General features: G+C 40.9%; 1 protein-coding gene across 7 annotated transcripts in view; it reads right to left on the bottom strand.

The window, feature by feature from the left end:
• Rhot1 (ras homolog family member T1) overlaps positions 1-12,157 on the bottom strand; it is a 69,458-nt gene that overhangs the window by 15,126 nt on the left and 42,175 nt on the right. For all 7 annotated transcript variants that reach the window (XM_059271318.1, XM_059271317.1, XM_059271320.1 and 4 more), the window contains exons 12-16: positions 5,789-5,873; positions 5,356-5,501; positions 3,591-3,691; positions 2,309-2,439; positions 1,489-1,572 (exon numbers count right to left, since the gene is read on the bottom strand). In XM_059271318.1, the coding sequence (XP_059127301.1) occupies positions 1,489-1,572; positions 2,309-2,439; positions 3,591-3,691; positions 5,356-5,501; positions 5,789-5,873 (547 nt within the window). The remainder of the gene's footprint in view (positions 1-1,488; positions 1,573-2,308; positions 2,440-3,590; positions 3,692-5,355; positions 5,502-5,788; positions 5,874-12,157) is intronic.

Raw genomic sequence — 12,157 nt, 5'->3', positions numbered from 1 at the left:
TTTTTTTTTTCTTTTCTTTTCTTTTTGGTTTTTCGAGACAGGGTTTCTGTGTAGCCCTCACTTACTGGAACTCACTCTGTAGACCAGGCTGGCTTCGAATTCAGAGGTCCATCTGCCTCTGCCTCCTACGTGCTGGGATTAAAGGCATGGCTACCACTATGGATGTTTTCTAATATTTGCCAGAAGCTCCCCATAGGAATCTAATTGGGTTAGAAATCTGTTTCGTCACAGTCTATTGTGAACCAAGTCTGAAACTGAAACCACAGCACCCAAAGAAAGCACATAACCTTTCTACTGTATTTCACCACTGTTTTTTCCTTTTTATATAATTTTCTATACTCCTCCCTGATAAATACATAAACTTGATTCAATTATATATAAACCACCAAGTACAAGCATTGATTGTATACTAATTTCTAGCCAATAACATTAGAATTTAAAATTAATATTTTGAAGCACTTAGTTTTTTATTTATTAGCATGGAAGGCACACACATGTTGCATGTGTGAACATGTCTGAGAATAACTCTGTGAGGTTGGTTTTCTCCTCCCATCTCTATGTAGATTCCAGGGATCAAATTTAGGCCATTAGGTTTTGTGGCAAGCACTGATGCTATCTCACCAACAATAACTTTATTTTTTAAAAAAAAGCACTCAGGAGGCAGAGGCAAGTAGATCTCTGTGAGCTTGAGGCCAGCCTGGTCTACATAACCAGTTCCAGGCCGTCCAAGGATACAAAATGAGACTCCATATCAAAAAAAACCAAACCAAACAAAAAACAAACAAGATTTATGTATTTGTGTGTATGGGGGGGGGTGAAGTGGGTGTGAATGTTTGTACATGTGCATGAGGGTGCCTGTAGAGACCAGAAGTGGGCACTGGATTCTCTAGAACTGGAGTTACAGGTGGTCATGAACTTCTAGATGTAGGTGCTGGGAATCAAACTTGGATCCTCTACAAGAGGAGTACATGGTCTAAACTGCTGAGCCATCTCTCTAGCAGTAGATTTCTAAAATCAAAATGGCAGAATAAAATGGGAAGATTTTGTTTTGTTTTACTTCTGAGTTTCTTTCTTTTTTAAAAAATTTATATATTTTTATTGCTATTTTGCCTATATGTATGCCTGTGTGAGGGTGTTGGATCCTGGAGTTACAGACAGTTGTTAGCTGCCATGTGGGTGCTGGGAATTGAACCCGGGTCCTCTGGAAGAGCAGCCAGTGCTCTTTAATTGTCGAGCCATCTCTCCTGCCTCCTGTCTGAGTTTCTTATTATGGGGTCGCTAACATACAATTAAGTGCTAAATAGTTTTACCTTTATCTATACCCATGTAATCATCACACAGAATCAATGGAAACATTCCAATGAGTAAACCAAAATGAAAAGTATCACACACATTCTACATACAGCCATTAAATGAAAGCTAATTTGTTTCAGACCCATTTAAACATGTACTCAATACTCCAAGTCTTTGTATCCCAGAAGATCTTACCAACAAATATTTCTCTTGTCCATATACATAGACAGTGTTAATTGCATAATAGGACTTATGATCATCACGAATTTTCTTCTGTCTCTAAAAACAGAACCAAAAATCTCAGTTAATAATAAAATATTAAAGTAATTTCATCAGTACATACCTTTGTCCATGTGTGGGTATATAAAAAATAAAAAGACATTCATCCCTCTCTGTATGCTATTTATCAGTAAAAATGGGATATTGGTTTTATATTTCTTAGTTCTAAGGGTCTTAGACAAAAGGTGCATTTATTTTGCATAAAGTAAAAGCAGTAGCTGAAGAGGAAGTAAACAGGATTAGTGAGCATAGATTCTGGAGCCATCTGCTGGCAATTCTCATAGTACACTCTGGTCTCACATGAGAACCCTAAGTAAACAGTATTCTTAGTCAAGGGAATAGTCAGGACTAAGTATCATCACTCCTTAGATACATGAACTGCATGCCACTCTCTGTTAGGTGATTTCATGTGTGTAGTCATTGAATCTCTGATTTTCTAAGACAGCTAACACCAGTGAAGCAAGATAGATCTTCAACAGGATTACTGTTGCTTTGTTTGTTAAAACAGACTCTCACTAAGTAGCTCAAAATGGCCTGGAACTAGCTATGTATTCAAGGCTAGCCTAAGACTCTAAGTCCTCAGTGTACCTACTGTTACAGTTTAGATTGTACAGCACTAATATAAGTAGACCATGACTTCTAATAATGACCTAAAAAGAATAATGCCCATAAAAACTTTTGTAAACTTATTATTATAAACATTTGTTAGAAGAAATTATATTCTGACAATCCTCACCATTAGGTTTCTTCCAAGGAGAGCCTGAAGAACTCCGCTTTTCCCACAGCCTTTCACTCCAATTACATTACATCTGAACACATTTCTCTGAGTCTGTTTTTTCTGCAGGTCAATCTTTTTATCTCTTGTTACTAAAAAGAAAAACAAAAACCACAAACTTGTACCACTAAGACTCACTAAGCCTCTACTCAACCATCTATAAAATTAGGTATTGGTGCACCTTTTAGAAATGTCTGATTTACAAACAAACAATGCTGCGTGGTGGTGGTGCAAGCCTTTAATCCCACCAGATCTCTGAGTTGGAGGTCCTGGTCTACAGAGTGAGTTCCAGGACAGCCAGAGCTACACAGAGAAACCTAGTCTCGAAAAAAACAACAAAAGAAAACAAACCCAAGCCCTACAATCAGTACAATAAAGCACCATATTCCTTTCTTTGGGGGTAGGGTAGGGTGGAGAGAGTTCGAGGCAGGATTCCTTGTCACCTAGACTGGCCTCCAGCTCTCTACTCGTTGAGGATGACCTTGCCCTCATTTTTATCACTGGAGCACTACTGAATAGAAAGAAGCAAAAGTACTCTATCCTCTTTGATAAATAATAAAAGAAATTGCCAAATTATGAGCAAAACAAATACAGACACAGAATAAGATGAGCTTATCTCCATTCTTTGTAATATTTGAATTTGGTTTTTCTTTTTCGGCCTCCTGATAACTTTGTTCGTATTTCTGAATCCCTTTTAAACATTTATATTAGTATATATTAATTATTATAGTAATGGGTTTTATTTTCACACATGTATATAGTGCACCGTGATGATATTCATCCTCTTATCACCCTCTCATTTCTTCCCACTCCTGCTAACCCTTCTCCTTTCCAACCAGTCTTTCATGTGCATTGGTGTTTTGCCTGCATGTATGTCTGTGTGAGGGTGTTGGGTCCCCTGGAATTAGAATTACAGACAGTTGTGAGCTGCCATGTATGTGCTGGGAATTGAAGTCAGAGCTGTTTACCACTGAGCCATCTGCCCAGGTCCCTGTTTTTGTATTGAGAGAGGGGTCTCATATAGCATAAGTAGCCTCAAACTGGATTTGTAGCTGACAATGACCTTGAACTTGCGCTGGTATTACAGGGATGCACCACCATTCCCAGTTTATGCAGCTCTAGGGATAAGACCCTCATGCACACTACACAAGCACTCTACCAACTGAGCGACACTCCCTTCCCCTAAACTGGAGTTAAAAAAAAAATCATAGTCATGAGCTGAATGGCATCCATATATGCTTACCTGTAATGGCTGAAGCTTGAGACTCTTGTTCCGTCAGTATGGAATAGCCTAGATAGCCCAAATACTCCAGGCAACGCTGTACATCTAAGTAGGTTGTGAGCCTAAAACCAGGAAGTTTATAAGGCTTATGTCCTAAATGAACATTCATAAAAAAAAATTCCAATAACTGGAAAAAAATTACCCACTGTTAGGTTTCAGGTAACACTTGTCAGGCTGCTCTACTGTCTTACGTGCCCGACTGTGACTCTGTGAGCATGTGTATGCATGTACATTAGTGTAAAAGTGCATGTGTGCAGGCCAGAGGACAGTCTTTGGTACTGTTCCTCGGGAGCTGTCCACCTTATTTTTTGAAACAGTCTTTCACTAGTCTGGAACTCCACAAGAAAACTAAGCTGAAGGCCAGTGAGGTTCAGGAACCAGTCTGCCTGCCTCCACCTTCCCTGCGTGGAAGAAAAGGACATGCCCTATCTGTACTGTCTTATATGGGTTCTTAAAATAAAACTCAGGCCCTTCTAGGCACTTTACCAGCTGAGCTATGTCCCTAGCCTCTCCAACCATAACTTTTCCTACACTGCCATTCCTGTAGGAAAACTGTAGGGAAATACAGGATAAGGGTGAATTCCACCTGCCAGAGAAAGCAAGCCTGTGCAATGAGCTGCTGCACAGACAGAGGCTGGTATAACCTACTGCAGATAGATAGACAGAAAATATATCTGCTTCCCAGGCTAACATAATGTCCTGCACACACTGACCAGACAAAAACTAAGCAGATATGAAAAGGTTTGACAGAAAAGTAAAAAATATCTCCTGAGAGTACCGAAATTGGTCCTTCTTATGTACTTGGGGATGGAAGTTTGGGATGTAGCTCAGTTGGTAGAATCCTTAGTTTGATCCCTAGCAGCACATAAAATGAGCATGAAATCCCAGTTATTTATGAGGTAAAGGCAGGAGGATTGAGTTCAGGGTCAATCTCAGCTACATAGTAAGTTCCAGGCCAGCTTCGGATAGGTAAGACCTGGACTTGGAAAAGGAGATAGGGCTGGAGAGACGGCTCAGCTGTTAAAGGCTAGGCTCCCAACTAAGAAAAAAAGTACAAAAGGGAGGCAGTGGGAGGAAGGAGGGAGAGGGGAGAGGGGAAGGGAGGGAGGGAGAGAGACAGAGAGGGGAGAGTGGTGGTACAGAGAAGAGGGAAAGAGAGAGAGAGGATGTTGAAAAGTCTGCCTCAGGTGCCCTTCCTTGAGGTGGAGCCTGGTTTTCCTCAACACATCTACCTCCTCTATAGAAAGAAAAAGAAGTTTTTCTCAGCAATGTTAAAGTAATGATGACATCTTGTAAGAACAGAGAATTCCCTAATGGTCTTGGCACAATGCCAACCATGCTCTGAGTAGATTTTAGACATATCCTCATTAACTTTTATAGAGAATTAATTAAAAATCACTTAAAACACAGAATGCCAACTCCGGTGCTTCTCCCCACTTGCTGAAATAGTAACAGCAGCTCCAATTTTCTTATCAAACAAAAAGTACAGAATTTAGTTTCATTTCGATATAATGCTATTATTTCCTACAACATCATGAGAAGAAAACAGCCCCTTCTTGAAAACCTTACGAAACCTCCACAGTTCATCTCACGAGACATGCTGCTTAGAGGAAACTAGGAAGAAAGGATTTCTCAAACTTAACAGACACACAAAATAACAAGTCAACACCACCATAATGGAAAAGGAATCGTGACTCTAGAGCAAAGAGGTGAGCTCGATACTCACGTCCACTGGGAAAGGAATCCCTGGTAGGTTATCCAGCCTCTTTCATTTGTGCAGACTGTGTTATTTACATCTGGTCCCCAAGGTATGTAAGGAAAAACTTTGAATAAATCTTTAAGTTCATCAGGTGACAAAGCACAGTCTCTGTCCTGAAGACACATAAGGAAGTAACATAACATTCAGATCCCGAGAGAAAAATCTCCAAACAAGCTACCTAGTCTAGTAAAGCTATGCTTTGAGAACACTTTCCAGTAGACTTACTGGAAAAAAAGACTTTTTCGTTCTAAAAAATAAAATAAAATAAAATCACTGAATTTAAAAGCTTAAAGTTTGGATGACATATCATAAACACTGGGCAGCTCAAGGAATAAAGGAAAAATCACCCATACAAAAATATTTGACTGTGTACTTTAGAAAATTGCAGGCGAAGGCTTACCAAATCATGCTTGTCAAAGGTGCTTTGGAGAAACAAATATGCATGATGATTTAATTCAGTAGTACAATCAGGAGGTATTTTTAGCCTGTTGATGAAAAAAAATTTAAGAATAAATCATTACTCAAATATTAAAATTTAACCTGAGAAATAAATAAAAAGATTGAAATTAGTATTTTTGTGGGATAATAGCATGAACAAAGAAATCTCCAAAGTCATATAGAAATTCTCAGGGAAAAGTCTCTGGGGTCGTTATGGCATTCCTCAGAAGAATTATTAATAATGTTCATTCCAAAGAGACATATACATATTTTTCCTAAATATTATTAGGGCAGATTGAAATAACAACTTTACAAATTCTGGTTATAGGATGGAATGTGGCTCAAGTGGTAGATGCTTGTCTATGCACAAAGCCCTCAGCTTGATTCCCAGAACAACATAAACTGGGGGTAATAGCATATGTCTATAATCCAAGCACTCAAGAGGTGGAGGCAGGAAGATCAAGCATTCAAGGGAATCTTCAGCCAGCCTGTACATCAGACCCAGTCTCAAAAAACAAAAGAAAAAACATTTTTAAAATAACTTATTTATTCTTATCTTATGTATATTGGTGTTTTGTCTGCATGTATGACTATGTGAGGGTGTCAGATCCTGGAGTTACAAATAGACAGTTGTGAGCTGCCACAGGGGTGCCAGGAATTGAACCCTAGGCCTCTGGAAGAGCAGTCAGTGCTCTTAACTGCTGAGCCATCTCTCCAGCCCCCAACAAAAGAAAATTTTAAAAGGAGCCAGGAGTTGACTTAGAAGCTAAAAACACTTGCTGAGCAAGCCTGACAACCGAAATCTGAATCCATGATATCCATTTTTAAAAAAAACGGGGGCCTTAGCCGGGCGGTGGTGGCGCACACCTTTAATCCCAGCACTCGGAAGGCAGAGCCAGGCGGATCTCTGTGAGTTCGAGGCCAGCCTGGTCTCCAAAGTGAATTCCAGGAAAGGCGCAAAGCTACACAGAGAAACCCTGTCTCGAAAAACAAAACAAAACAAACAAACAAACAAAAAAAAACGGGGGCCAACCAGGTAGTGATTGTCTTTGGTCCCAGCACTCAGGAGGCAGAGGCAGGTGAACCTCTAAGTTTGAGGCCAGCCTCGTCTACAGAGTGAGTTCAGGATAGCCAGAGCTACAGAGAAATCTTGTTCTGAAAACAACAGCCAGGCGGTGGTGGCGCACGCCTTTAATCCCAGCACTCTGGAGGCAGAGGCAGGCAGATCTCTGTGAGTTCGAGGCCAGCCTGGTCTACAGAGTGAGATCCAGGACAGGCTTCAAAGCTATACAGAGAAACCCTGTCTTGGGGAAAAAAAAACAACAACAAAAAAGAAAACAACAACAACAACAACAAAACAGGGGCCAAAAGATCTGTAATCCCCTGCTCACCCTAACTAACTAACTAACTAACTAACTAACTAACTAACCAACCAACCAACCAACTAAATAAATAAATAAATGTACTAAAAAACCAAAAAATATATTTTAATTAAAAAAAAAGTTGTTCCCTGATCTCCAAACATGTAGCATGGCACACACCTGCCATCATACATAAACATATACACACATATAAGCCAAATGCACACATATGACACACACACAAATAAATAAATGATTATTAAAGGTAGGGCTGGCGAGCTATCTCAGTCAGTAAATGCTTGTCATAAAAACACGAGAACCTCAGCTCATGCCCAGCACACAGATAAAAAGACAGTTGTTTTGGTTGTTGTTTGTTTCCTTTGTGTAGCTCTGGCTGTCCTGGAACTAGCTCTTATAGACCAGGCTGGCCTGGAACTCACAGAGATCCACCTGCCTCTGCCTCCCAAACACTGGAATTAAAGCGTGTGTCACTATGACTGGCAGATTTTATACTTTCATTATTGAATTCTTACCCTATTATATATAAACAAATGTACAGGTGGGTACAATATAATATGCAGAAAGAAGAACAAGAAATGGCCAGTATTAGATGAGGAAGGACTGAGTGTAGGTAACGAACATAAAGGTTTTCTAGTTCTAAGTCTTCATGAATTTTTCATTTTTTAGCAGATTTTATACACACACACACACACACACACACACACGTAATTTTTTAATTTTTCTATGACAGAGTTTCTCTGTGTAACAGCCTTGGCTGTCCTGGAACTCGCTTTGTAGACCAGGCTGGCCTTGAACTCACAGAGATCCACCTGCCTCTGCCTCCCAAGTGCTGGGTTTAAAGGCATGTGCCATCATTGCCAGGCATGTAGATTATGTATTTATGAAAGTATGCTCAGGGCTGGAGAGGTGGTTAAGCAGTTAAAAGCATTTGACTGCTCTTTCGAGGTCCTGAGTTCAATTCCCAGGACCACATAGTGGCTCACAACCATCTGTAATGGGATCTGATTCCCTCTTCTGGTATGGATGAAAACAAAGCACTCATATACATAACATACATGAATAAATAAATCTTTAAAAAATATATAAATTCTCAAGCCGGGCAGTGGTGGCGCACGCCTTTAATCCCAGCACTTGGGAGGCAGAGCCAGGCGGATCTCTGTGAGTTCGAGGCCAGCCTGGGCTACCAAGTGAGTTCCAGGAAAGGCACAAAGCTACACAGAGAAACCCTGTCTCGAAAAAACCAAAAAACAAAACAAAACAAAAAAAACAAACCAAAACAAAGAAAAAAAATTATATTCAATGGTTTAAATCACAACTATGGGCTTAATATTAATGGCAACATTGTAATGAGTTGAAATAATAACAGAGATAGTATTTAACAAATGTCAAATGCAATCAATGAGTTAGGTGCTAGAAAGACAAAAACAAAACATCCTTCCTACTTTAGAATTTTTAAAAATTATTTTTGTTTATTTAATGCTTTGGACTTTTAAATTTGTTCATTTGTTTTTGAGACAGGATGTCAAAATTAAGACAAGGCTGGCCTGGAACTACACAGATCAAAATGACTGTGGGCTCTGTGAAGGGATACTAGCTCACTCCAGCATGTGGTTCTGGCAGGCCTTACCCTTCTCCATTCCCTCTGCCTTGCTAAAAACCACTAGATTACATTGCTAAAGCTAGTCACCAAGGTCCTTCTATCCTCTACTTCCTCCTCCTGAGGCCCACTACCAAGGTCCAGCTATCAAAGTACTGAAGTCCAGCAATCCGAAGCCCCCTTCGGCTCACCTCATTAGCATGCCCAATTAAAATTAGATACTCCATCCTAACATGGGTTTTCCCCTGTACCTTTATAAACTGCCATTTTCCTATGTGCCATGTCTGCCCCCTCTATCCAGAGGCAGTCCTCTGTCCTCTGGAACAAATACCCCAGCCCCTTTTCCCTTCTCTTCCCCTTCCCCCTCTTCCTCCATCTCCTGTCTTTGTCTCTTATCTCTGTCCTTTTTCCCCAAGGGGGAAAATAAATCTTTGTGCTGAGAACTTGGTGGTGGGAGTGCTGAGCTGATACTTTCCTTTCATTCTGAACACTGTCTCGGACTCCCAAGTGCTGAGATGAAAGGAGTGTACCACCAAGCCTAACTAATTTTTATTTTCAGATGTGCTAGATGGTTTATGACAATTTGACACAATAGTTACTGGAGATGAGGAAGCCTCAATAGAGAAAATGCTTCCATAAGATCAGGTGTAGGCAAGACTGTAGGGAATTTTCTTAATTAGGGATTGATGGGGGAGGGCCCAGTCCATCATGGGTAAGGCCACTCCTGGGCTGGTGGTCCTGAGTTCTGTAAGAAAGCAGGCTGAGCAAGCCATGGGGAACAAGCCAGTAAGCAGCACTCCTCCATGGCCTCTGCATCAGTTCCTGCCTCCAGGATCCTGTCATTCTTGAGTTCACGTCCTGACTTCCATTGAAGATGAATTGTTGCTTTGGACACAGGGTCTCATCACAGCAAATAGAAACCCTGACTAAGAAAATTGCCATGGAACATTTGTGTTTATTTACAGAATACAGTATTATGAATTCATATCTGATGCTAAGTGTAAAGGCGCACACCTTTAAGACCAGCATTGAGGAAGACGACAGGTAGAAAGATCGCTTGAATTCAAGGCTAGCCTGGTCTACATAGTGAGTTCTAGGCCAGTAAGGGCTACATAGTGAGGAAAAAAATTAAAAAATCTTACCTGTATAGAAAATATAATGATAAAACCATAGTAATTAACACTTCTATCTTCTCACACACTATCTTGTCTACAGTGCTAGCCCCTTTAGACATCTTCTCTCCAGTGACTTTGAAATGTATAATTATTACAAACTATAGTTAACTACCATGCTATATAGACATCAGAATTTCTTCCTCATAGCACTACATGTTGATGCTCATAAATAACTTCTGTCCATTCATTTTCTTCTCCTCTCACTTCATGATCAAATAATGAAGCAACTACAAATGAGTAAGGACATACATCTGTCTTCTGTGTCTGCCTATTTCACTGAACTTAGTACCCCCAAGTTCTATTCACCGTGCCACAGATAACAAGATGCCATCCATCCTTTTGGGGTTAGAGAGATGGGTCAACAGTTAAGAACAATAGCCGGGGGGGGGGGGGGGGGGGGGAGTGGGGGTGGTGGTGGTGGTGGTGGTGGTACAACGCCTTTAAACCCAGCACTCAGAAGGCAGGTGGATCTCAGTGAGTTCAAGGCCAGCTTGATCTACAGAGTGAATTTCAGGACAGCCAGGGCTACACAGAGAAACCCTGTCCTGAAAAACCAATAAATAAGTAAATAAATAATTTTTCATCCTTTTTTTTATGTCCAAATAAACATTCCATTAAGGAATTATATTCATATAGCACTTTAATTATTTATTATTACTGTGTGTGTATGTTGAGTGTGGGTGGTGGAGGTCAGAAGGTAATTTTGTGAAATCAGTTCTATCCTTTCAACTTTATGTGGCTTCTGAGGTTTGAACTCACTAAGCAGGCTTTCATGAGAAGCACCTGTATTTGCTGAGCTACCCAGCCATACTTTTAAAGAACTGTTTATTCGGGGCTGGAGAGACGGCTCAGAGGTTAAGAACACTGCTTGCCCTTCCAAAGGTCCTGAGTTCAATTCCCAGCAACCACATGGTGGCTCACAACCATCTGTAATGAGATCTGGTGCCCTCTTCTGCAGGGATACGTGCAGACAGAACACTGTATACATAATAAATAAATAAATCTTTAGGGGGGAAAAAAGGACTGTTTATTCACCCACAAGTTACTGTGTTGTGGCTCTTTATGATCAGGGTTGCAGTAAACAAGGAAATGATGATTCCATTTCCGTTACATACAACATCAGTGGTGGGAACGCTGGGTCATATAAAACTTCACTCTTAGGTTTCTGAGGAACCTCCTTGTTATTTCCACAATGATGTACTCATTTGTGCTGCCATTAACACTGCATCAGAGTTCCCCTCTTCTGCACTATTAGGTTTTTTTTTTGGCTTTGTTATACTTACAGCTCCTTAATTCTAAGGAATCATGTTCAAGTGGGAAGTGAACCACAAAGGGCCTTTATAGGACAAGGTGTGTGTCTGTATGTGGGTATGTGCACATGAATGTAGGAACCTGCAGAGGCCAGAAGTGAATGTTACGATTCCATGGAGTAGAAGTTACAGGCAGTTATGAGCCACCTAATGTAACTGCTGGGAACTGAACTCAGGTTCTCTGAAGGAGCAGCACCAGTTCTTAATCCCTGAGCCATCTCTCCAGCCCTGAAAAGCCACTTCTTAAGAGAGTAATGAGCCAGGCAGTGGTGGCACACATCTTTAATCCCACAACTTGGGAGGCAGAGGCAGATGGATCCTGTGAGTTCAAGGCCAGCCTGGTCTACAGAGTGAATTTCATTCTTTTGAGACATGGTTTCTGACTGAACCTGGAGCAACTCTGGCAGCCAGCAAGCCCCGTGACACTCTTCCCTCCACCTCACCCGACCCTAGCCCTGGGGTTATAGGTGTTTATGTTACCACAACCAACAATTTTTTTATTTGAATGGATAGTTTGCCTTCATGTGTCTGCACCATGTGTATGTCTGGTGCCCATAGAGGTTAAAAGAGGCATCAGATCCCCTGGAACTGGAATTAGAGCAGATGGTTGTGAGCCACCATGTGGGCGCTGGGACTCAAAGCAGGACACTCTGGAAGAGCAGTCAGTGCTCTTACCTGAAGTCTTCACTCCAGCCCCCAATTATTACCCTTTTTTTGGTTTGTTTTTGTTTTTGTTTTTTTGAGACAAGGTTTCTCTGTGTAACAGCCCTGGCTGTCCTGGAACTCATTCTGTAGACCAGGCTGGCCTCAAACTCACAGAGATCCTCCTGACTCTGCCTCCCAAGTGCTGGGATTAAAGGTGTGTGC

Source organism: Peromyscus eremicus, chromosome 8a (genome assembly GCF_949786415.1).
Source record: "Peromyscus eremicus chromosome 8a, PerEre_H2_v1, whole genome shotgun sequence".
NCBI classification, from domain to species: Eukaryota; Metazoa; Chordata; class Mammalia; order Rodentia; family Cricetidae; genus Peromyscus; species Peromyscus eremicus.
The sequence above is the reverse complement of the archived record's forward strand: the minus strand, read 5'-3'. Positions and strand labels throughout refer to the sequence as shown.